The 26,770-nt window shown below is 39.3% G+C and overlaps 1 protein-coding gene across 16 annotated transcripts in view; it reads left to right on the forward strand.

The window, feature by feature from the left end:
* GULP1 (GULP PTB domain containing engulfment adaptor 1) overlaps positions 1-26,770 on the forward strand; it is a 287,093-nt gene that overhangs the window by 225,182 nt on the left and 35,141 nt on the right. For all 16 annotated transcript variants that reach the window (XM_048869679.2, XM_048869678.2, XM_048869672.2 and 13 more), the window contains 4 exons: positions 2,291-2,389; positions 7,780-7,917; positions 13,835-13,951; positions 14,401-14,493. In XM_048869679.2, the coding sequence (XP_048725636.1) occupies positions 2,291-2,389; positions 7,780-7,917; positions 13,835-13,951; positions 14,401-14,493 (447 nt within the window). The remainder of the gene's footprint in view (positions 1-2,290; positions 2,390-7,779; positions 7,918-13,834; positions 13,952-14,400; positions 14,494-26,770) is intronic.

A 26,770-nucleotide genomic window follows, 5' to 3' on the forward strand; every position in this document is an offset into this window, starting at 1 on the left:
GTCCTCATACAGTTCTGTTCCTGATTAACCCTCCGATTGTGGTTTGCTAATACTTAATGCATAAGCATTTCAAATGTAACTTAATAATCCCAAACAAGAAGGCAATTTTCCCAAACACTGTTGTGAGATTAATGAAATACATTCATATATACAGTGTTGGGGGTGGGGGGGAGGCTTTGAATTAAACAAAACCAGAGAAAATCAGTTTAAATATATGTGTTGTGGTTTCCCCTTAAAAAGTCACTTACAGCTGATGACATTGTAAATGTCCATTCCAAAAGCTATGTAAAAAGGAAAGTTAATAATTTTCATCTATTTAATTCAAATTTCAATCAGACCTTTACAGTGACTAGTTAGTTAAGATCTGATTCTACCCAATGGGCTTCTGTTCATGATATTGAGCTAAAATCTGTTGTTTTGCCCAAGTGAGGATCAGGTAAAAACTAAAGAGCCTGTGAAGTTGGCCCACTGTGTTAATTCCCAAGCCATGTTGTGATTCAATTTAACTTTATGTTCTAAACCTATGATCCTTGCCAATCTTAGCTCCAAGGCTCAATTTGTCGACATGTTCTTCTCCAAGTTCCCAATATTTCTTCCCACTTTCTGTTTTGATGCTAATATAAGGCTGCACATGTTTACCCTCTTAAAGAATTTTATTAGTGTGTAGGCTGCAAACAGGGGTGGGGGAGTGTTGTCTTAAATACATGCTGAAAGTAGAAAAACAGAGTTTGTAAGGACATTTGAGCTACATGGCCTTTTCCAGGCACAGTCTGTTGAAGAATAGGGAACTAATGGAGAGAGATTTAGGGAAGAAAAATAAAAGGGTAGATATTTGGAAAAGAATATTTGCACCAGGATCAATTGTTTGGAACCCTGTGATGCTTTTGGGATGGGTAAGGGTGGGACACAAAGATGGGAGAAATGCTCTAAGTTGCACCACTTGCAATGGCCTCCAAAGTGCCATTCCAGGAGCCAGGAATGACTGAAGTGCATTCAATCCACAACCCCAATTCTGGGAGGCTGCAGTGGGTGGTGAACCAACGCTGGCTATGTGAGCCCTATGACGCATGGGGGTCTGTGGCAATTGCCCAACAGGTCAGTTAAGCTAGTTTATTATAATTTTGTTTTATTTGTATTGCCATAGGATGAGCCAGTTGGGACCAGGGACCCATTGTGCTAGGTGTTGTACAAATATATAATAAGAGACAACTCCTGCACCTGAAGGTTTACAATATAAAAGATGTTAAACTTCATATAAGAAAAAAATGGTGAAAGCAAGGAAAGAGGATAAATAAGAAAATATGGGAATGAAATAGAAAATATCAAGCTTTAATAAAGGCCTAGAAAAATGTATATTAATGAAATGCCTGTTTTAACAAGGACAGTGATAGGCCTGCAGGCTTTGTAAAGAACTGGGAGTATGGCTGCATGAAAAATTTAATGACAATTTTTTAATGGAAAACTGACACCGTTTTTGGAGGAAACCATTTTCTGTGGAAATTTTTGAGTTTTCATTGAAAATCCAAAAACTTTTGGGCCAAAACATGAAAATCTTTTGGTTTTCAGGTTTTTATTTTTCAATGAAAACAAAAAATGTTTGTCAAAAATTTCCTTTGGCGGGGGGGGGGGGACGACATTTTCTGAGCAGCTCTAGTTGAGAGGGAATGGTAGCGATCTTCATCAAACTGTGCTTAACAAGAGATTTGTGAAATATGTTACCTGGACAATGAATCAGGACATAGGAAGTTTAATGACCTGCTTCAAACCTTCCTTAAACCTGTAAGTTGCTACCACATTGCAATCACAGCATTTTATACCCACTTTGTGCAGGTGGAGACTGCACAAGGCGAACGGCCTTAGAGAGTTACATGCTAGATGTATAAATACAGCAGTGGCAACTCGGAGAATAGGAATAAGCTTGCCTATACTTCAAGAACTGTGTGCAGGACATACGTAGGAGGCAAAAGGAAGTTATTTAAACTATCTGTTGGGGGGCGGGGTTTAGACAATTGACAGGAAGCTAAGTAGATAGGCTTTTTTTCAGTGGGTTAGCTGTGGTCATCCTTTTACAAGCCACCTTAGAAAAGTCTTGCCAAAGATTATCACAGTCCTGGCTGCTGCAATTGAAAGAGGACGTCTACATCTATGAGTATTCTTTAAACTAAAATTTTATTAGTATGGTACTAATATGGATGATAGATTGTTCAGTAATTAATGACCCAGTGCCATTTTAAACTTGGACAACTGGTAACATGGTATAGTGATTGCATCTCTGCTCCCCTTCTTACAGTTTGCAAGACATATCAAGAAATCTGAAGGCCAGAAAACCCCGAAAGTTGAATTACAAATCTCAATTTATGGTGTAAAAATTCTAGATCCAAAAACAAAGGTAAGAAACTTGGTAACTTAACTTTATATTTGTTTTTTACACCAGTAGTTAATTCAACATTGATTTAGAAATTCTATTTTATAAACCACTCTTCTAATAATTTCTTGTAGTGAAAAACTCCCTACTGTTGGAACAACTGTAAAAATACCTACGCTAGTTACTATAATCATTTTTGTCAACATTTACCACACGGAAGTATGTGAGATAACACAGGTTTTCTAAATACAGAATACATAGGGATGCCCACAGTTCTGTAACAGAACTAAACTGGGACTGACTTTCCATATAGTCATACAAGAAGGGCAGAGTGGCCACGACCCTCTGACACCTTTTTCCAACCCTCCTGTGTCCTCCAGTTTGAGAGCATGGGAATAAGAAATAGCTGTGGCAACTATGAGTTATGTGCTGGCAGATGTTGACTAATTAAGGGGGATAACTAAATATGTACTAATGTTGCATATCAACTTTTGTAGCTGACTTTATAAGCCATTTATATTTGCTGTCAGTCTTCTCTTCCACTATTTTGAAAGGGCTACTTATTTTTCTGGGTTTTCCCCCCCTCAGAAGGCTTTGAAATTCCAGTTGTGCTATAAGTATGGCTTTGTAACAATGGTAGCTACTGATTTGGTGAAATATGGCCTCAACTGTGGTCATTTCTACAGTATGGTAGTTCATTGTCTCCCTATGCTGGTTGAAAATGTAATTTGACTTACATTTAACAAAAAATCTGCCCTCGAATTCAAAGAGGAATAATGACTTAAATGCCAATAAACAGATTTTAAAAGTATTGTAGGTCTAGTCGTTCAACAATTTTCAACATTCTACAGTTACTAAACTCTTATACATGTATTAAATTTTGAATTGCAATAAGCACTATACATTGCTGTGTTTTGTATTATTGTTTTTTAGATGAATATTGCAATTCAGTATAATATTGTAGTTGGAGATAAGCCAATTTTAATTCTAGGACATTTCTACTTGCAAACCTTTCTGCTTGAGACCCTTTAAGTGACAGCGGGTGCAAAGTTGGTAGGTAGAAAAACCCCAGCAACACTAAGTTGATTTCATTGTAGTTCTGTATCCTCCTTGTGACATTGTGGGATGAAAAGTGGTTTCAAATCTTTGTCCTAGCTACAGCCATTTTAAAAATAATACGTGCCAAAAAATGTTAATCCCTTGCAGGAAGAATTATAAGGAGCTTTACAAAAATGGTGGGACACAAGTTACTAAGGGAACAAGACATTTTAAACTCTTGAAAATATTGTTGTAACAAGCTTTAGTAGAAATCAACTAGGAGCAGTTTTTGAATGAAGCCCTCCTTTGCAATTCAGCAAAAGCAAATTTAAAATACATGCAGTGTTATGACAATATCAAAAGGAACACATTTATTGTGCTAAATAGAGGATAAATAGCTTATTCCAACACAAACACATTATCCCTTTGTACTATGTGTACAAATAGTTGAACTCACGTTTAATCAGTGTGGAGGGATTTTTTATAGATGTTTATGGATATCTTTTTCAGATGTTATAACAATCGCTTTTTCTCTTCTTGTTTTTGTTGGGAATAATTCATTTTAATTAGCTTACTGACCACAGTGAGTCATGGTAGCTGAAGGAATCTTTTTTCCCCCAAACTGGGTTGCATGTTGTTAATATTATTATTACTTTTAATTGTGGTAGTTCCTGGGAGCCCTGTCATAGATCAGATCTCCATTTTGGGAGGTTTCTGTGCAAACACAAAAGATGTCCCCGGCCCAAATAATGTAGGAGTTATACAGTGTTGAACAACCCTTGACTTTAAAAGTGGGGAAACAGAGAGATTGGGGCCCAGTTCAGTGAGGTGATTTAACTAAGGTCAATGAAAGGTGAAGATGCCAAGCCCATGTGGAAGGAGGCACTCAGCATCTCACAGAATCAAGCCCCAAATCACTTGCTCAGACCACACAGCAACAACAGAACCAAGATTATAACACAGGGACATCCTGGCTCCCAGTTGCTGTCAGGCTGAGAGTAACTTGCCCAGGGAAATCAGTAAAAGAAACATGTTTAGAACATGGTCGTGCCTGGCACAGTCCCCTCAACATTTTCTTTCCCCCTCCAGTTTACTGACCCAAAGGTGGAAGAGGAAACATAAAAGAGCTTTTCTCCCTCCCATCTCCCTAAACACAAGGAAGACTTGCTTCCTCCTTTCCTAAATGGGGTGCTGAGAGCAGCTGGCAGTGGCTGCACAGAATTACCTCTTCCCCTAGAAGGCTTCTGGGCTGCACACTGAGGTGGCACTGGGAACACGAGGAAACACAGTCTGTTGTTAAAGGGGTGGATGGAGAGAGTATAAGGTAAAGTTTGGAGAGCTGAACAAGCTTTGTGGAGAGAGTGAAGAATGGGAGAAAGCCAAGAGGGAAGGAGTTTGGGAGAGTGTCTTGGGATGTAGGGGAGAGGAAGAGAGCCTAGAGCATGGGAAAGGGAGGAGAGAGCATTGGGAAGATACGGAAAATAGGAAGGGGAGAGAGCCTTTTGATGGGGGAGAGAAAACGATGGGAATAAGACCAGTTTGGAAGGAGAGGGAGAACCTAAGGGATGTGGTGAAGAGAGCGCAAGCAGCATGGATGGAAAAGAATGTGACTAAGATTTTTGGCCAGGAGGTAAATGAGGAAAATAGTTTTAACATGTGTGATTTTTTTGGCAAGCTGCAGGAGAGAGAGGTTCAGTGTGTGTGAGACATTTTATTGGGGGACAAGATGCGCAGGAGAATGGATGTGGAGAGAGTGTAGAGACTGGGAACGGGGAACATGAGAGAGAGAGAGAGTGAAAACATGGAGAAATTTTTTGAAAGACTTAAATCCTGTGTTATAGGCTTGGTTCTGCTGTTGGTCTGTGGCCCTAAGCACATTATGTGAGGCTTGATTCTTGAAGATGCTGATGCCCCCCTGCTGAGATAACGGCCATCTGCGATCCTTGCACAGGAATCCACAATTTTAAATTAGATAATAGCTCACATAGGAACTGCAATATTTTCCTTCATAACTAGTACTGCTTTCCCATGCTACCAGCCAAATGAAATAAAACATCAAGAGGGTTACTGAGAAAAATAAAATACTAGCATTTTAAATATTCTTTCTATTTCTGTAATTTTGCCAGGCTCTTATAAATTAAGAACACTCTCATTGCCACCTTTTAAACAGTTAGGCCATAAGAAAATACTGGGCAGTAGTCTGGGGTATTTTTAGTCCCATTTATCAAAAACAATGGTTCACATGGTCACACGTCTCATTCCAAGATTGTATTTTAAGTGTGTGTGACAGAGTACAGGAAGGGGAGACGGGGAGAGTGCAGGAGAGCATGTACTCTGCTCACTTAGATGCTAATTAGTTCCCCGGGGGACGCTGATTGGAGTAATTATCTAATCAGGCTTGTGGGCTGGGTGGGATAAAGATCTAATTAGCGCCCCAGCCCAGGTCTGAGAAAGAGGCACAGGAAGGAAGTGCCAAGAGGGGGTGAGAGAGAAGAACAGGGCTAGCTGAGCTCACTCACACAGAGGTCTTAGAGATGGGAGACCAAAGGCACTGTGAATATTGTAAATCGACTGTTCCATCGGGACTGTAATAATGTTGGTGGAGGGAACATAAAATGAAAGGTCACTGAGTGTACACGAGTGGAGTTTGCTCAGTTTCTGCAGGCAAGAAGACAGAAGTGAAGCCATGCCCTTGTCACAGTATAACGTATGTGTGCTTTAAAATATATGTCTTGAGTTGACAGAATGTGCATATACTTGTATAAAGAGGAAGGGTTTGGATGTGTTCCTTTTTTCATAGAAACCACATGAAGGAATTTGCAAAACACCCCATTTGTTGCCAACAGAAACATTTAGAATTACAAAAGGCATTCTATAAGAAAAGCCGTAGTTTCTGTAGAAATTGTTTTCTTTGATATTAACAATAGAATAGTGAATTGAGATGGTTCTGCCATGACACACACAGACTACAAACATGTAGGGAGTTTCCTCTGGGTACTATTCCAAATTAAATCTCTCCTGGCTTTTAGGTGTCAAGAAGGTCTGGACTCCATAATCAGGTTACTTCTTTGCTGGGTGAGATATTAATTGCTGGGTACAGGATGTCATATCAAAGTATAATTACCGTAGAAACACTCCTGAGCAGAAATGTTAACCTGAAAAAGCAAAACACAATTTATAACTCTCAGGCATAGCACATCAGAACTCCAAGAAAAAGCTCTGTGTTCAAGTTCTCAACTAACTCGTTCTCGCAAAAAGTGTCCCAGATGCCCTGTGTTTTGTGTGTGTTAACTCTTCTCCCAAACATATTAAATCCTGAGGTTATTATATTCTGGTCTGACACTCAAAATCACTACTCTCCTAGGCACATGATTTATCACGTTTGCTACAAACCTAAAAGTTCTACACTGATGTTTCTTAGGCACATTTGTACACTCTTGTTCTTTTGTCTTGTCTCTTCTGATAGTTACTAGTATGTTTTATTTTCCCCTCTTCAGTTATAGGTTTAAGATTCTGGTTTTGATTCACCACTTTTACACTAGAAATAAAAATTAATAACCATCTAGACCATTAACGAATTTTATTGCTGTTTTCCAATACCCAATTTTACAACCACCTTTATCTAATCTAAATGCTTAGTTACTTCTCTCAGGGCTAAATAATTCCAGATGTCTTTATCCATTCTCCTTTGTAAGCCTTTTTTGTCTTGCAGATTCTGCTTTTTAAGGTTTGCTTCTTAAGAGATTGAGGGCTTGTCTTCACTAGGGGGTAAGTCGACCTAAGTTACGCCACTCCAGCTGCGTGAATAACGTAGCTGGAGTCACCGTATCTTATGTTGACTTACCCCGGTGTCTTCACTTCACTGTGTCGACAGGAGGCATTCTCTGGTCGACTTCCCTTACTCTTCTCGGAGAGCTGGAATACCAAGGTCAACCAGAGAGCACTCTGCCATCGAGTTTGCAAGTCTTCACTACACCTACTAAATCAATCCCTGTTGCAGTAGTGAAGACCAGCCCTCAGATGCACTCAGTATTAGCTAGAATGATCACTAACAGTTTAAACAAATTTTGAATTCTTCAAACTACAATAGAGGTTTAATTGATAAAATTAGGTAGCTGTCCTGCAATGAGTTCCACACAGGTGCACAGGTCCATATGAGCAAAGTTCATTGCAGGGCAGGGGCCTTCCCTTGTAACTACATGCACATTGAATGATGCAATATCATTTCCTAAAAAGAGGGAAAGGTCACAATACATTTGTCACAATAAAGTAAACATCATGTTACTATAACATCCAGGTGCGTAGAGTATTAATTTTTTGAATAAAATACTAAAACATTAACTCATCAAATGTGATCGTTCTATTGTCATTTGCAGGAAGTCCAGCACAATTGCCAGCTTCATAGGATATCATTTTGTGCTGATGATAAAACTGACAAGAGGATATTTACCTTCATATGCAAAGATTCTGAGTCAAATAAACACTTGTGCTATGTCTTTGACAGTGAAAAGTGTGTAAGTATGTCAGATGTTTTACAGTGATTTGGGGGTCTCAAATGGCGTGTTTTGAAATTAGTACTAGGAAGAGGATAAAACGAGCAGACGGGCAGCCCCTTATATAGGGTCAGCTTGATGTATTGTTTCATGTCAAGATGTCTTTAAAATTGTACTTGTGTTTATTACAGATTTAAATTAAACGTTTTGTTAATACTTTTTCACCTCTGGTCACAATGTTCTTTCTTGAGGCAAATCTTCTTCCCAGTACCCAGCCTCACTACCTGGGCCAACCACCAGGCTTATACACAAGATGGGGAGAGGATCCCTTTCCCTCCAGGCTCTGGAATGTTTGCAAAGCTGCCATGTGGAGGTTACTGCCGGTCACTATGTGAAGTAGCCACATGGACTGTTGTGCAGTACACATACATATCCATATGGGATTTGCACAGTAGGCATCCTCCACTCTGCTGGGTCACCCATGTGCTGATACACCACTAGAAGAATCATTTCACACACCACTGAAATGCAGTCACTTCTGGGGTGCAACATGGCAAGTGTTCGACAATGTACAGTTACATTCAAGAATAGTTTAGGACAGGAAGTGAAGAATACTCTGTCCAGCTGAAACAGTAGGAGTTTACATAGGCAGAAAATAATTGCCTAACGGTATTTAACTAGGACATTGGCACTAATGCACCCATTCATATGAAAAATGACAAGGGATGTTTAATATTCACAGTTGCTCGGGATCTCTGTTACGTCATGCCTCATTTAGAAGAATATAAAAAAACTCTTGACTTTGACAAAAATTACATCTTTTTTCCTCTATAGCATTAGATACAGTTATATAAACTTTTGCCATACTGCTTATAGAGTGGGTTTGGTGATCTTGTCATTCATCTGCAATAGTTCAGTGTCAATACAGTAACAATGTGTATACTCACTGTACATTTCTGTTCGCTTCTATCTTCTTGTCTGTCTTCCTTTCTCTCTTCTTTTAGGAAGGGCAGCAATAAACGCAGATCACTTCTCGATCGCAGGTGCATTTCTTCTCCCCTTCCGATAATCTCTTTATGCTGGTACCTTTCAGCGACGGGAATATGAGCAGCTGTGCCTTGTGGTTGGTACAGGAGCCAATAGCCAGGAAAAGGCACCCAAGCTCAGAGCAGAGGTCAGAGCCAGAGTCAGATGTCAACAATTGGATTCAAGAGTCAGAACTGGAGTGGGAAAAGGCAGAGGAAAGGCTGAGTCCACCATCAAAGGCAGGAGCAGGACTGAAACAAGATGGGAGCAAGGTTGGGAACAAATAGGCACAGGAGTTATCACAGCTGTGGGCAAATACTTTGAGCAGCTGCTGAACTGCTGCTGCAGCTGAGCTTAAGAGCTGGTCTTCTGACTTCCCAATCAGGTGGTTTAGCCAATAAGACAGCCTACTACAGGCCAGCTGCACTTGTTAGGTTGCCTGGAGACTGGCTCTTCTGCAGGGCCTGATACCTGACTATACCCACACTTGAGGTTGCCGCCTAACCAGGCCCAGTTTCTCCAGGTACTTCTGATGGAACACTTGCAATAGGTCCAGAGTGTGCATGTTCTCTGCCCATTCCCAAGACCACTACTCCAGACTGTAGTTTTCCCAGTCTACCAGGTACTTTATGTGAGTTCCCAGTGTATCCCTCAGGTGAAAAGATATATCACTGTGATCTTATCAAGCTTTTCTCAAGCTTCATGCATAGGTGGTTTGGCGGAGTCTCTCCAAGACAATGCGCACATGATGATTGTGGAGCCCTGACTTTCAGAGAGAATGAGGATCTCATCCAGGTAAATGATGACAAACTGGTCCAGCATATCCCTAATATGTCATTTATTAAATTCTGGAAGATCGCTGGGGCACCCAAACAGCATGATCTTCTATTCATCTCCTTGCTAGATCCTTACCAGGTTATAAGGTCCATGAAGGTTCACCTTTCAAACAGCTCACTTATAAGTGGTAAGAGGTACCAGTTTCAGAGTGTAATCTTGTTCAGAGCCCAGTAGTCCACACAAGGCTGGAAGGAACCATCTTTCTTCACCACAAAGAAGGCTGGGATTCCTGCTGGGGGTATGGTAGGGCAAATGAACCTCTTTTGTAGGTTTTACTCAAGATAGCTCCGAAATACCTATAGTTCAAGTTCAGAGAGGAAGAAAATGTACCTGATGGGAACCTCTGCTCTCGGCTAGAAGCTGATTGGAGGCCGAGGGGACAGGAGGCCGTTGGCTTTCTTTTTGCTGAACACATCGACATAGTGTTGCTATTTAACAGGAATCCATGAATCTTTTGAGTGTGGTCATGGTGATTGTTGGGGTCGCCTTTGCATCCTATTTTCATGTCTCTGAATTCTTTGGAGGACCAAGTAAGCCACAAAAGGTTTCTGATCTCCAGTTAGCTCTCAGGAAACAGGACTATTGGAAAAATGGTAGCTCAAAGCACACCATGCCTGAGTGCCAGCAGATGTACAAGTCATGGGAGATGAGCCAGAGGATGCCATCGTCAACTGATGAATGCAGTGAATGAATTAGTTCAAACTGGAGGACTTCTCGGGTAGCCTCAAGGGGTAGTTAACTCTAAGGGAGCTATCTGGTCATGACAAAAGAAATGAGAGCTCTGTGGGCATCACTAACTTGGGGGAATCCTTGTGCTGGATGGAGATATTGTGTGCTTGGGCAAATTCCAGATCCATGAAACTGCCTGAGGCACTGAATCCACCAGCTACTCTAGGTTGGTGTCAGGCATCACAGGGTGCCAGAACTGGAAAGGGAATTGAAGATGTGTTGGTTGCTGATTGGCCATCATCCAGGTACTGGTGGATGAGAATAGGCGTGGACTGCTGGGGTGAGGGGAAAGACGCCAACCCAGCGCTGAACCCCATAGGTCCGATGCCCAGTGTCGATTCTTCTTTGTGTCAGAGAGGCAGGGCTGAACCTGATTGACTTGCATGGGTTCAGGCAATGGAGAAGGGACTGGTGATGGGGGAATGGGGCTGGAGCCAGCGGGGCTGGCAGGAGCCAGGAGGACCATCTTTTTTTCTCGGTGGCATTCATCGATTTTGATGACTAGGTTGAGTAAGGCAGGATGGCGATTCCACCTGTGCCAGTTCATCTTTAATATTGCCATTTAGGCAGAGCCAGAAATGATAACACTACATAGTCTCATTCCACTAGGTGTCTCCTACCAAGCATCGGAACTCTGCTGCACATTTAGCAGCTGGCCAGCCTCCCTGCTGCAAAGCTGCATGTGCGGCTTCAGCTGTATGCTCCTGACTTGGGTAATTGAAAATCACCACCATCGCACAAATAAAGTCCTTAAAGTGGCCCAGAAGTGGGCTTGATTTTTCCAGGAGCAGAGATGCCTAAGCCAGGGCCTCCCAGGTAAACAGGCTGATAATCAGTCCCACTTGGGCTTGGTCAGTGGGGTACGACTGTGGGTGTCGCTGAAATAGGAGCCAACACTGATTTAGGAGCCCATGAAATGTGTTGATTGTCATTGAACTTTTCAGGCAGAGGGAGTTTGGGCGCATGAGGAGTGGGGGTTGGAGCTGAAAGCATGGCCTGAGCTTGCAGGATTGTGTTCTATGCCTTCAGAGTGGTAACCTGGGCCTGCAAGATCGGTAGGGCTCCCATTATTTCCATTAGAGAGGTATTGGCCTTTGTAGGATCCATGCTCACCATATGAGTTCTAGTTCCCTGATTTTTTTGGCTGCTCAAACTGTCATAAGTTGGGACATGGCAGTCGTGCCTAGCAACTGGAATAGGGGTCAGGCCTGGTGGTTAGGAACAAGATGAGAGCAAGGCTGGGAACAAGCAAACGCAGGAGCTATGACAGCCATGGGTGAATGTTTTGAGCAGCTACCAAACTGTTGCTGCTGCTGGGCTCAAGAGCTAATCTGCTGACTCTCTTCCCACCAGTCCGGCAGTGTAGCCAATCAGACAGCCTACTACAAGCTAGCTGCACTCGTTAAATTGCCTGGAGACTGGCTCTGCTGCAGGCCCTGATTCCTGACCGTATCTTTCCCATCTCATTCACTATTGTTCTTTCTCTGACACTTCTGTCTACCCCTGTGGTCCCCGAAGTGAGTTTTGCCCCCTCCCTCTTTCCAGTCCGTTAGTTCCTTCAGCATCCAAAGAAGCTCATTCAAGTTGGTGCCTTCCCTTCCAATCTACACACATTTCCTGGAAAGTGCCCATAGTGCCAGCATTGCATGTTCCCACATGCCAGTTTACCATTATTTAATTAGTGGTAAATATAGGTCTGTTCTCTAAAATAGTCAAAATGCAGCTGATTGGTAATGGTAATTCTGAGCAACTGTCACTTTGTTGTGTTAATTTGCAGCAGATAAAATGATTAAACCTGTATCAGGCACTTGGTATTACAGAAAGTTATCAAAGGGTAAGTCTCTACTTGCTTTCAAAATTAAAATCTCAGTCTTGCCTTGATATTTTCCCATTTTTTCTTTGCTTTTCAATGACAAAGAAAACCAATAGTCTAATCCGGTTGACATAAATCCAGTTGTTACAGCGGTTGTCAGAAAAAAATCTGTTTTCCAACAAACAGACCACATATATGCCACAGTTTTTCCTGTTCTAAGTACAAAGGAGAAAACTGAACAAATGATGACCATGTAATGGTGATTACTGGGATTAACCAAGTTTCCAAAAATATGAACAGTTAATGAATGTATTGTATTGTTGGGTTTTTGCCCCTGCAAAAGTTATCCAAAGTAAAATCTTTCCTATGTAAAAGGAATTGAAACATTATGTATGGAGTTCTCAAATATGAAGAGAGAAACTATTTTATTTGCATAGACGTCCACAGATTTGGTTTGGTTTGGCACTTGTGGTCTTCAATACTTAAGCACAGACATATGATATATAGATATATCGACCTTATGGAAATCAATACCCTATTTTTATAATATAGACTTTTGAAACCTAACTAAAAACAATGAAAGAAAAAATTGAATTCAATAAAAATATTTCATTAACAAAAGAAAGTTACAGCCATCAGCCACTTTCAAGAGATGAAAATGCAACAAAAACAGACCCAAGCACATTGTTTATAGATATTAAAGTAGCATAATTTACAAGTAGCATAATGTACACTGCAACATAGATAATCGCATTCTGTCTACAGCAGTTTCCCCTGTAGTTTATTTGCATCAATTATTCTTCAGTTATCTTCCTGGCTGCCATGTTTCTTTTCAAAGCTGAATTCATTTCAGTGGTGGGTGAAGCAATACCTAGGTATACTGTATATTATGTATTATTATGTATTATGTATTACATATTATGTATAGGACCCTACCAAATTCAGGATCCATGTTGATCAATTTAATGGACAGAGAGATTTTAAATTGGTCAATTTCATGTTTTCAGCCCTTTACTTCTGAAATGTCACAGTGTTGTAACCGTGGGGGTCCCAACACAAAAGGTACCCGGAAGTAGGTCTAATCTCCCCCCCACTCTCTCCTCAGAGCTGCCATGCAAGGGAAGGACAAGTCCTGTCTCTCCCCAGCCCAGCAGGGACTCACAGATAAGAGCTAGGGTGCTTCCAGGAGCAGGGGAATACACCTCCACAAGTCTCCTCCTGCTGCAGGAACCTCCGGTGCTGGAGCTTCCTGCAGCAGGGGGAGGCACTCCAAGGTGGCTCTGATCTCCCCCTGAAAGCGAGAACAGCCATGCAGGGGAAGGATAAGTCCTCTCCCAGCCCAGCCAGGACTTGCAGCAAGGGGGAGATCAGATTTCACAGGGAAGAGCTTATTTCACAGTCTGTGACAAATTTTTCACGGCCGTGAAATTGGTAGGACCCTAATTATGTAATATGTTTTGTGCTCCTGTGAAATGAAAAATACTGTATAAGAAACTCTTAATGTGCTAATTCCAATATTTTACTTGTATAAAGGCTGAAGAGATAACTTTAACAATTGGTCAAGCATTTGACCTGGCTTACAGGAAATTTCTGGAATCTGGAGGAAAAGATGTTGAAACAAGAAAACAGATTGCAGGGTTACAGAAAAGAGTAAGTCATACATATTTGTTGCTTCTCTTCATGAAAATTATATACTACGGTAATTTTTTACAAATTTTTGTGAAGTATGCTGGAGCATAAGTTTCAATACTATACTAAGGACAGAAGATTATTAAGAGACTCCAGAAACACTAAAAAAGAGGACAATAATCTATGAAATTATAGTGCATTTATGAAAAAAACAGTGTGCATCTCTCCATCATCCTGAAAATTCACAAGTGCTAAGAAATTTATTTCATTCTCAAATAAAATGAGGCATTTGGATCAATTATTAAACCCAATTACTAGTTTTTTGGTAATTAGTTTGTAGTATACTGTTAAGAATAGCAGATCTCAAATAAATGAAGAAATAAAAATGTTATTCATGATTTATAGCTAAAATTAGATACGTCAGAGGATGAGTCTCCCAGTATCTGTTACAATGACTGTTTGTTTTGTAGATTCAAGAACTAGAAACTGAAAATATAGAACTGAAAAATAAGGTACAAGATTTGGAAAACCAGTTAAGAATAAATCAAATACATACATCTCCAGTAAGTACATGGATACAACTATGTTTTCCAGCCATGATTGGTATAACTTAAAATTATTTAACACCATCTTTGTGTTCTGATAACAAATACAGTATTCACACTATTTCTGATTATTATTAACACACTATAATCCTATATTTAAGTAACAGTAAGATTGTGACAAACCAACTATTGTAGGAAAATTTAAAGTTATATTCAATAAATGATGTTTCCTTAACTCAGCCTGTTGTGCCCAAACGTTGCTGTATATATGCAAACTCATTTTTCTCAGACACACCAGCAGACTACCTAAGGATGAAGAGCAAAGTCCTGTGTCCCAAGGATCTGGTTCAGTGTGTCAACCCTGCGCTTTGTAACTCAGGATTTCTTAATAACTTTCTGTCACAAACATATCGTTACTTACATCTATTGTTTTGTCTATAACTTACTTCTTGTTTTAACAAGTTTTATGTTCTTCTGAAATTCCCTAGTAGAATCACATAGCCCAAGAGCCATTATGATCTTTCACGCAAATAAGTACTTAAAGGATTGGCTCACTAGTTATGACTGTAAGCAAATGAAGATCCTTTATTCATGGAAATATTTTGCCTTCTTCAGAATCAGTGGATGTCGATTTTTATGGAATTTTTAAATGGCAGATTTAGTTAGTGTTAGTGAACTATTATTAAAAGTATAGGTTGTTTAGCAGACTGACCCTAATGGCTCTAAAGCAGTAATAGTTTATTGTATCCAAATATATTTACATAGCTGTAAAAAAAAACTGTTGATGTGCACATACAAGTCTTTACGAAAAGTATCTAGTTTTTAATCTAAATATCAATGGTGAAATGCTGGTCCTATTGAAATCAATTGGGACAGAATTACATCCCTTGAGTCTATATTTTTGTCCAAGCAGAAAAATAATTTGCCAATTTTTATTTTTTTATTTTCTTAAGTCAGTGTATTTTTTTGAATTACAGAAGTATCCAAACATTTTACAATGCATTTTCTTTAATCTTTACAGTTGTGTAAATTAAAATTTGGGCCTACCACATATTTTGAAAATGTGAGTTTTTTCATCTTGTTCCCAGCCTGGCATCAGCCTTAACTGGATATCTACATTTTGATCCACGAAGGCCCCCAGAGTCTGTTTATTATAGCAATGATAATTTATCAGTATTATCACTATACTGAAATTAAGTTCTGTGGAGGTCTGTCTCCATAATGTCATCAAGTGTGATAGTAACGTGACTGGAATGGATATGATTGTATATATGAAGGTCTTTCTTTCATAGGGACTCAGTGAAAACTGTAAATTGTATATGATTTCCCACTTACTATGCATTCAATCAAAAGTACTAATCCCTCAGGCCAAATCCTCAGCCTTTATTCAGGATATTTTCCTTAGTAAAAACTGTAAGAGTTGATCCTTTATTGGTAAACCTAATCATTCAATTTGTCTAAGAGCAAAACCAGCTTTTATAGTAACTCTGTGATAGATACATTCTTCTTATAAAAGAAACAAGAATAGCAAAAAACAATATTTTCCTATTTAGCTTTTTGGTCCAGGAACCATGTGTTCATTATGTGTGCATCCAGGGTTTATCACAATGGGACCCAGGTACCTGATGAGGCCTCTTGACACTTAAACAGTACAAATAACATATGAGATTGTAGATTGCAATTGTATAATGGCCAAATTATGCGCTTCACTGATTGGGTATTATTATTATTGGCATTGTGGTAGCAATGTGTATATGCTTTCTGTGTATTATTTCAATGTGACTTCTGGCACAAGGTTCTGAGAACAGAATTTGACCCTTAGGATAGCTGTTATATTGTGTGGTGGAATGCCTGTGAGGAAATCTGCAATACAGTCTTAAAAGTACTGATTTAAAGCATTTTTGCGCATTATTTTCTTTATTTTATTTGCTAGTAAATATAAGACACACAGCTGTTAATATCACATTTACATTTCATACCCATTAATTACAAGAATAACATATTTAATTCTTATATTTTCAAAAAATCATCTCCAAAATGTTGTTTCAAATATATGCATATTCTAATTTATTTGTTATTTCTTTAAATTGAATATTTAAAAAGAAAGAATTACCGTACAGAAGTTCTGTTCATTCTAATAATTAGAATTACAGTAAGAACTACTCAGCAGCATAAATATTAATATATAAATTAATTCTGCCAGCCAGCAGCCTTAAGTAATCAAAGAGAGATAACAGTGTATCGCAGCTAATCAGCAATAAAAAGAAATACTACAGGAAAACTTCTCATTCTCATATCTTATCTCATAACATAACTTTATCCTTCCTGCAAAACCCTATCAAACAAATAGCTTTTGCAGCATGCCCAGAAGGTCATTCGAATAGGCCAAAGCTGTTTGTATTACCATTATAATAAAATGAGCAGGTACATGTAAGAGACAGGTATGGAATGAGAAAAAAATTGTTAAATATAATAGACAATCAGTGCTTTACATGAACTATTATTTTCCATGACTGAAACTTATTTAATTATCTGCAAAGAGAGTGTGATCCCGGAGTCTGCAAAACCTCAATTCCCATTGTCCCAGACACACACAGGAACAAAGACAAGATTCAATGGATGTGTTGAAATAAGGCTGCACCTTTATTAATTTATCTGGGATCACCCAGCAGTAAATTGTACAGCGCTGGTCACCATTTTTTTCTTAATCATTTCCATCTATTTGGGAGGGCTACCATCAGCCCTTTCCCTTCCCAACCTGGTCCTATCCCATTGCTGGTCATGAGGGTCAGAGGGTCTGGAAAAAGAGGGCTGTCTCCCCACTGTGCTAGACATTAAGAATCCCAAATCCCTTTTCTAGCTTCCCTAGGAAACCAGACCTCCTCCCTTCTTTGCCACCCCATAAAATGAGTACCTGCACTGGACACTTGCCTAATTTGTGACATCTTGACCTAAATTCCTTACCTAACTCAACGGGTCCCTGAACTGCTGTGGGGAAGGCGAAACAATCCTCAGCACCTGGGCCAGTATGGTAGTGAGGGGAAAATTCCTTCCCAGCTCCTAAAGGAAAAAGGCAACTAGCACAGTGTTCACTGTAGATCATAAAATACTTGGTCCTACTTTGATCCCATGGGTGGGAGAGAGGGCGCTGCTGGTTCATGAAGAAAGAGGGTACAATTTGTGTGGCACTGGATATAAATCCCCTTTTCCCCCCAGCTGGTGTGCCTGGTGGTTCAGTGTCCCCATCTAAACCAGACACTTCTGGTTCCCCCATGGCTCAAGACCTACAATCCCTTTTCTTCCTCCTTCCCAGACAAAGTCCCGCAACATTCAGTTGCGATGAGCATATTATGTTAGAAGAGGCACTAAAAACTTTGCAGGATGTGGACGGGTATGTGTTTAAGGCTAAATTATGCTTATTCAAACAAGGATATCTAAATTACTACATTTTACAAAAGTAAAAGTAGAATGAATGTACCTTTTCTTATATTCTCTATACATTTCTGGGAAGAAAATGTGTGATGTTACTAAAAATAGTAATAAAAAGTAATTGCAGGATTTTGCTAAAATTACTTGAATGCACTTTTTTAAGAGGAATTTTTAAATTCACAGATCTAACCACTGGAAAATCTGCTTCCTCTTTTTTGCTTTTGTTTTTTTAAATGTATGACCTTTCTTGTGTTACTTGTTAATGAGCAGAGACATTTTTCCAATCTGATGAAAATTTAACTTTCTGGGCAAAATATATTTCAAAGCCTGGACCTTTCTCAGAAAACTATCACATCTCAATAGCCAGCTAACCACTTCTAATAATCAGTGTGAAAAATGCTTCTTTTTGTTAATTCTCCTCATTCCCGGTTGAGATATGTGCAGGGAACATAAGGATGTGATGTGATGATGTAACACAGAAGAATTACTGTATTCAGTGAGAAAAATATAAATCTAGTTTTGTTCATTCACATTTAAAATAGCAGATGGATTACTGTGTTTTATATGCTATAAGTGAAGTATGATAGATGATATGCTCTCAATACACATTATTAGGCATTTCCTAGTATGACTCAATAACACAAAGAGTTTGTAGTTGTTCAAAGGTACTAATCTTCATACAAATTCACAGCATGTATCATAATTATTTCCTCTTGTGTTACACTGTGAAATTATATTTAATTTTTTAAGTATAAAATAATTTGAATCCACACTAAGAAATGCATAGGAAATATCCTTATGAAAAGTCCTACATCTAAATTAGCAAAATTTCAAACATCAGACTGTCAATTTTTTCCTTTAAAAAAAAACAGAAAGAAACTAGCTGGCATTGTATATTAGTGATCTACTAATATTTTTAATACATATGTCTATCTTTAGAGGAGATTAAAACATCTGAATCCAATAAACAAACATTACTAGGTGAATTTTAAGTGGGCAGGACTTGAGCCTGTATAAATATACATATTTATGGTTTGTTTTTCTTTCCTTTTTTTGAAGTAATAATTTTAAAAACTTTTTTTTTAAAGGTGCCAGTGTCTGGTGGGTTTCTGACCCTCTTTTGGACATAATATCAAATAATTAGATCTATTCATATTTTCCATCATTTGCATATTACTATTTATATACATTCATAATATGGTATATATCGGTTTTATCTTACAATCATTTCATACATGGAGTTCCCATTTAAGTTAATTAGTGTTTACATGTTAAGGGACTGCAGGACTGAGACCTAATACTTTAACTGTTGCTGTGCAATGCTATAATACCACATGTGCTACTATTGGAGCCAGCCTACCCTCAATGAGGCAGTAGCAGAGCTCCGCTCTCCTTCCTGGTGAGCCCCCAACTGGGTAGGTCTCCTCCTTTTAAGTCCCCTTCTCCACACCTGACACTGTTGGAGGTGTAGCAGGGGAGGCTCTATTGGCTGTCCTTTTCCCTCCTGTTGCCTTGGCACTGGTATTGTCCCATGCAAACTTATTTATTATCCAAAATTATAAACTACTGAATTAACAAAGCTCTAACAAAAATTATAATTTAACAATTCTTCATCTTTATATTTCAATATCAAAATTTAGTATGTATCCTCATAACTAAGTTTTATTTGAATGGAGAATTATGGAAAAGCTGATGACCCTTTATGTCAACATTTCTTATCTTCTTTAAACATGGGTTTTCAGAGATCTTTTACTCAAAGTCCAACATTATGTTTGTGAATTATTATCCAAAAAAACCCTCAACTTGTTAGTAATTTCCCTGCATTGCATTTTGAGGGGTATCTCAATTTTGGGTCCTTGTAATCATCGTTCCCCAACAGTTCTCCCACGCACAGATGAATGGGAAGAAATGAGGAGTGGTTCCTAGTTGTTCTAGTTCCACATCTGCTCCTGGGGCAGTGCAACCGTGCACTGTCTCTTGTGCGGGGCTTCTGGCAAAGCTACAATTGAGCTCGATGTGAATGTCCTTTTGAGCAAGAGGTGTGGAGCATTCATAGACTCACAGGCCAGTTCTCTATCCACGGGACCAGACTGCCTCTTTAATTACTAAATATTAACCTGATTCTATCTTGTTGACCTCTCCCAAGGAGAGGCATGGGTATGGATTTGGCAAAGTATTGACTGGACTGGTGATCTGACTCAGCTCTACCTCTTGAGGAATTTTTTTGGCAACTATGTGGTACATATGCTGTGTGGAATCCAGATTCCTATGTCCTCAGTAAGGAATACTGAATTCTCTTAGAAAATTCTCCCAGGAACAATTTTTTTAATCTTTGTTTAAGGATTTCTTCAGCATGAAAAATAATTGAGCAAAACCAGTCATCTTTGTTGAAGGCCCAGCACATGAACTTGAGTTGTTAGGGGACAAGTTTCCATATAGGGGATACATAACTGGCCTGAATATGATCATCATTCCAGTCCAGTAAGAGCAGGTAGTCAAGGTAGCATGAGGCCAGCTCTTCCTCCTGCCCATCCCAGCAAGTCCTACCCATGGATGGACTGGAGGGCCGCATATCAAGTAAAATGGGGGATTTCGTTGTGATAGATGTATAAGATACAATGTAAAAGAGTAGATAAAATGGAATGTTGTTACATTGTTTTATTTTTGAGAGGAGTGCTGACAATCAGAATTTAACACAGCTGTGTTAACTTCAAAAGTGATTGGATACACTAAACAGTATCTAATCAAATAATGCCTGAGTTTAGGGGTTGTAATTTTATATGGAATATGTAGGATTAAATTTCCATCAAGTTGCATCTAAAAAGGTCTAGTCACAAAACACTACAATTATAAAAAGATATGTTATATTTGTCTTAGATCAACTCAATATGTTAACTGCACTTTAAGGATACAAATGTATAATTTCATCTGTCATCCATGTCACATTTACTTTGTTTTTGGTTTGTTTTTTTCTGATTTGTCTTCATCATCTTAAATCAGTATGATTGTTAAAGAAAAGTAAAAACATATGCTCCATTAAAACCATTTGTTTTACTTAATATTAATAATATGAGTGTTAATTTTTATTATCATGATTCGAAGTACTAGTCCTCTTCCACTTTTTAAAATATTTCCTTTTTGCCTGTAGTATATCTGAGGGATGCAAAAGGTTGTAAGTATATGTATATTTTAGTTCTCAAGAATGGCCTGAGATATATTAAACATTCTGGGCTAGATTCTGATGTACTTTCTCATATGAAGTCCTATTAAATAATCCTTTTAATTTCATTGGCACTATTTGTAGATTGAGGTGCTACTCAGCAGGAGTAAAAATAGCAGACTCTGGCCTTCATGGTAAATTTCAGTGATCAGGAATTGAATGTGTGATCTTTGTATCGCGTATTAAAAGGTTCTTTTCAGCCCCTCAAATTTAATTCCTTCAGTCTCTTTGCTTTCTTTGTAGAGTGTGATATTGGGAAGTGACTGAGATTATTTCACTCTCAGATTCTCAAGGTAGATTGTGACTCCAATAATCTGCTCTTCTTCCATGTGGAGAGCTCACTTTAATTTCAGTGGGTGTTCTATGGATGTAGGGAGAACTGAATCTTGGTGCTAAGAGTTATAGAACAGATCTGAGGGAAACATTTTATCTTACATCTGTACAACTATGATTGTGTATAATTGCTATTTCTAATTAATGCTGGTGATGTTCAGAGATATGAAGAATACTTGTGAGAATGCAATGCTCACTGTGATAAAGGTTTTCTAGATTTTAAAAAACGGATAGAGTCTCTCAGTGTTGCAATAGAAGTAAAAGGTTTTCCCTTTAGATGGCCATATAATGTAAAGCTGCAGTTTTTTTACAGGAGCAAAGGTTCCTATTCAAACAGAAGACAGTTACTGATATTCATATTCTAAAACCATGATTATTATTGGTTTAATATCATTAAAAGGTATTTTAAATTACAAGAACTAAGTCTTGACATTGATATTTATGTAAAAATCCTGCAGAATTCCCATGCAAAGAGAGATGGCAAGTTGTGGTCCCAGTGCACTACAGGGGGATATAGTACATTTAGGCATAAAATGAGAAAAGACTGTACTCTACTAAATTTCACATATATTACTTTTTCTCTTTTCAAATAAAGGATGCTACTATGTATGCTTGAATTTATTGCAAGAGTTCTACTCTGTGAGGGAAGACAGATGTATGTCTGTGCATGGGTGATATTGTGTGGCATTCTGCATGTAAACTTTTAAAAACTAAAATTTGTTATTTGTTAACTGCCTGGCAGTTGAAATTTACAAACAAACAAAAAAAATTGCTATTGAGGACCCTGGAAAAGATCACATGGTATGACAGTACAAAATCTTACTCGTGCCGCCTCCTCTTATCTAGAGTCCCTGAAACAAGTGGGAATGGTAGGTTAGTTGTCCATTATAATCAAGTCCTGTTTTAACACATGGCATGGACATGTGAAATGTAATGCAAAATCGTTAATTTGATGATAAAAAACAAAATAGAAACAAGACTTCCCTAAATATTTTAAGTAAGGATAGAGACAAGTCAAGTGGAGACAACTGGAAACTAAATAACTGGAAACTAAAATATACATTTTAAATGGATTTATTTAAAAGAGCGGAAATGTAGAAAAACAGTGGAAAATGGGTTTGATATGGGCACATTATTTCTTAAACAATCCAGTCAACTCAAACTATGATCTAGTGGAGTGGTTCTCAACCTGCAACCCGCGGGCCACTTGTGACCCAGTCACCACAGAGTGGTGGGCCATGTGACATCCTTAGGGCCATACAGGTAGTATTGGATGCATCCCACATAACACATTGCAGGCCACATATGTGGCCCAGAATGGTCAATAGGTTGAGAACCACTGATCTAATGAGTTTCAGTAAATGATTGGATGGATTTATAATGCTACTGACTTCCTTTATAAAGTGCTTTGAGATCTACTGATGGAAAGCGCTATATAAGAACCAGGTATTGTAATTACACAGCATATGCTCTGCTGATATAGGTAACCCAATGAAATGACATAGAACCTGGCATCCACATAACTTGCAGTAATGGCAAATGCTAATAGAATGCATACCATTATAATGTCATGCATTTATTGCATTTCACTGGAAGTTCCCGGCACACAAGACATTGTGTCCTTTTGATAATGCAGATTATTAAGAAATCTGAGATCATGTGTTATTCTGAGATGGAACACCAATTTGTAAGAAATTTGTTTAAATATATAGATAAAAGTGTAACTAGGAATGGGAGAACCTCATATTTACAGGTTCTAAATTACTATGTAACCTTTTCAAAGGAATTCTTAAAACATTACTTTGCAGATTCATTATCATATTTGGAGCATTATTTCAGCATGGAGCTTCCCTGAGGCTTTAAAGAGGCTTGTCTGAGGGACTTAAATAGAGCAGCTCTGAAGTTATGCAGCTAGGATACTGCTTTTCATGAGAATAAACTACAGGCCAGTGGAGTATGACTGAGAAAGAACTGTGTAAAAAAACTGAATATAGTCCTATGTTGCATGACAAAGATTTTTTCCAAATTATATTTTTGAAAGCTACTTCTTTTGGCCTAGGATTTTACAGAGCTGTAAATTCTAATTGTTTAAATTTTTCAAATTTACATGTAACCCAGTTTCATCCTGAGTGTAAATGGGTGGGAAACACTGATAGTCATGGAGTTTCACCTGTTTACACCTGGCATTAATTTGGCCCTAAGCTTTCAGCAGTGAATATATGACCTCTGATTCCCTTGTGTGAAATTTTGTTGTCACTTATTTCATCAATATCTATACCGATACATGATTATGGCGATTGCAATACCATCCAAGTTAACACCCTAATAAAGCTATGATGTCCTGAAGTGAATTTGAATTGGAAAGGGGAAAAAAACTTTCAGAATAAAATATCTCTAGTTGCATTCATACACCAAGGCATTAAAAGTAATGAGAACCAAGGCAGAAAGCCAAAAGTCAAATTGTTCAGCAAAAGAATGAAAGAGAAAGTTAACCATCAAGTAGCAAGTCTTTTGCATGCATGTTTCGTCCATTACGATTCTGTAACTGTATTATTTTTACTATTTGAATTTATATTCATTCAGTGCATTTCTAAAAAATTAAATCAGTTTCTGCATAATATTATTTTAAATTTTATTTTAGAATGATCTCTATCAAAGCTGGTAGTGATGTTAAAAGCTTAAATAGTTGCTCAATATGATATATAACTGTCAGTCGAGAAGTCTTATGCAAAACAGATTAACACATTTGTTACCACTTCCCGAATAAGTCTGTGAGAAGTATTAGTAATACTGTATCGTGGTTAGAAAGATGTGGTTTCCTTAGTTGGGAATAGAGCTTTGGAGTTTTTGTAAAGCTATACTCGTGTGTGGCATTTGAACTGTTGGCATGGGGTGTTGCTGCTGGCTTTTGGTGTTTTGTTCTCTGCTTCATGCAATCAGTCACTTGGATATACAGCTAAAGTTTCCATTACTCTTGTGTGTGTGCTGTTTACTTTTCCTCTGTGTTTTAGTGGTTTGGCAGTACATTAATCACTGGTCGTTCTTCCATTTGGTCTTGATTATGTGGGGGGCAATCTGATTTTCCCCTTATTGGTTTCATATGGTGGTGCTGCTTACATTTGTATCACAATAAGAGTTTAGATACTGCTTTTGAGAGAACTTGCACACACAACTTTAATGGATCCCTGAGGGCATCTATTTATTTTAAATAAACCTATTTTCATTATTTAAAAAATCTGGGTATGCCTTTTTTCACTATTGCTGCCTGAAGCAATCTAGAAGGGGATCAGCTCTACCCACCAGCCTTCCTGGGGATATACAATTGATTGAAAGTGTAATCATTCACAACCACGTTGACTCTATCTGTTTCCATAGGAAGTTGTATACCAAGCCCTGGCTGACTGCTAAGGAACATCTCACCAGACCAGCCAAACAGGCTTTGATCTAGAGACAAGAAGGATTTTTTTTCAAATGTTGGATATTTTTTCAAGACATTCCTCGAGCATCTGCAAGCATTACAGTATCTGACTAACCAGAATTCCAGAATCAGAAAAAAAGAAAACTGAAGGAAATGCCATGACAACCACAGAACCCCCTTGATGAGAATAAATAACAGGGAACAGTCAGGAAGGAGGGCAGTGTGTGAGAGAAGAGCAATGTAAGGGAAATAGTAAAAGACAAACCATCAGAAGAGTAGAGGAAGAAACCAATCAAAGTGGAAAATAGTGTCAGAGAGAGAAAAACAGACTGAAAAGATATGCGCGCCTTTGGATCTCACTGCATCACAGGTGTCTGCTGATTCCTGGCCTGACCTTACCTTTGTTTAGTGTAAAATATGTCTTTGTTTCTTCCTTGACTAATTTCTTATCTAAGGGAAAGGGTCCTGGCACCTGTCAACCTGGAGCCTCCTTGACGTGTTCATCATGCATGGCATGGCCATTTCCAATATCCTACTCAGGTCCTGAGGGAGCAGTTCCTCTCCCCAAGATCCGTCATGTAGCACTCATGTGCCTGCATAACTCCTTCCTCTTGGCCGGGGGCAGAGTCCTTGAATTCTCTGCCTCCCACTGAGTGCTGGGGGTGAAACCACTGAGTATAAACAAAAAGAAAAGGAGTACTTGTGGCACCTTAGAGACTAACCAATTTATTTGAGCATGAGCTTTCGTGAGCCACAGCTCACTTCATCAGATGTGTACCGTGGAAACTGCAGCAGAGTCTGCTGCAGTTTCCACGGTACACATCTGATGAAGTGAGCTGTGGCTCACGAAAGCTCATGCTCAAATAAATTGGTTAGTCTCTAAGGTGCCACAAGTACTCCTTTTTGCGAATACAGACTAACACGGCTGTTCCTCTGAAACCTGAGTATAAACAGTGTCTCTCTGAGATCTTAGCTGGTAAGGTTTCTTTCAGCTGTTTGCCACTCAAATGGGACCATACAACAGAAGTGCCGTGCACAGCGGCAGATGTAACAATCAGCAAGGTCAGCAAGTGCTGACTGGGCTTCACTTGGTTCCCCCCGCCCCTTCCCCCTTTCCTTCTCCTATGTGCCATGGCAGAGGAACAGAGATATGGGCCTCAGCACAAGTCTTTATTGTGGGCTCCCACATGCCATCACATGTCCCACATTCAAATAAACTCTCACTTGCCTCACCCCCTTACACTCGTCCCTTCCTCTGCATCCCTACTCTGCTCCCACCCACCACCTCCCGGCTCCATGCTGTGTCATCTGCTCTCTCTGGCCCAGGCCCTGATGTTGCCACTAGAGCTATCACCATTGCTTCTGCCAAAGCCAAAACTGCTGTTGCGGGAGCCAGAGCCACGAACTACTGCTGCTGATGCTGCCACCAGAGCTGCACTCAGAGCCTCCAGGAGGAGCAGCACGTTGGTTCCTGCTGCCAGCATTTGAATTTTCCCAGGCAGTGGGAGGGAAGAGCCTTTGACCAAAATGGAGGCTCTGCCATTGGGGGTCCTACCAATCAGAATTCGTGGAGGCCCCCTCCTTGGGCAAATTCAAATGTGGGCAGTGGGGACCAGCACATTGCTCTTTTTAGAGGTTCCAGTAGGCCACAAACAATGGCAGAAGCTGAGCTGGGTATATGTTGTGCAGCTGAGCAGCCCTGGAACTGCAGGAGCCCTACAAGTGCACAGACACCTAAGCAACTGAACCTGCTATTCCTCTGCCTGTGTCGTCTGCCCCCAACCCAATTCTGGGGGCCCTCCCTCACAAGTAACTGAGTCAGGCACCATTGCCAGGGGCCCCCTCACTGCAGTTGCATCAGTCGCATGTGTCTAACACTGCCCCTGCCCACCAGC

The sequence above is a fragment of the Caretta caretta genome, chromosome 11, assembly GCF_965140235.1.
Source record: "Caretta caretta isolate rCarCar2 chromosome 11, rCarCar1.hap1, whole genome shotgun sequence".
NCBI lineage: Eukaryota > Metazoa > Chordata > Testudines > Cheloniidae > Caretta > Caretta caretta.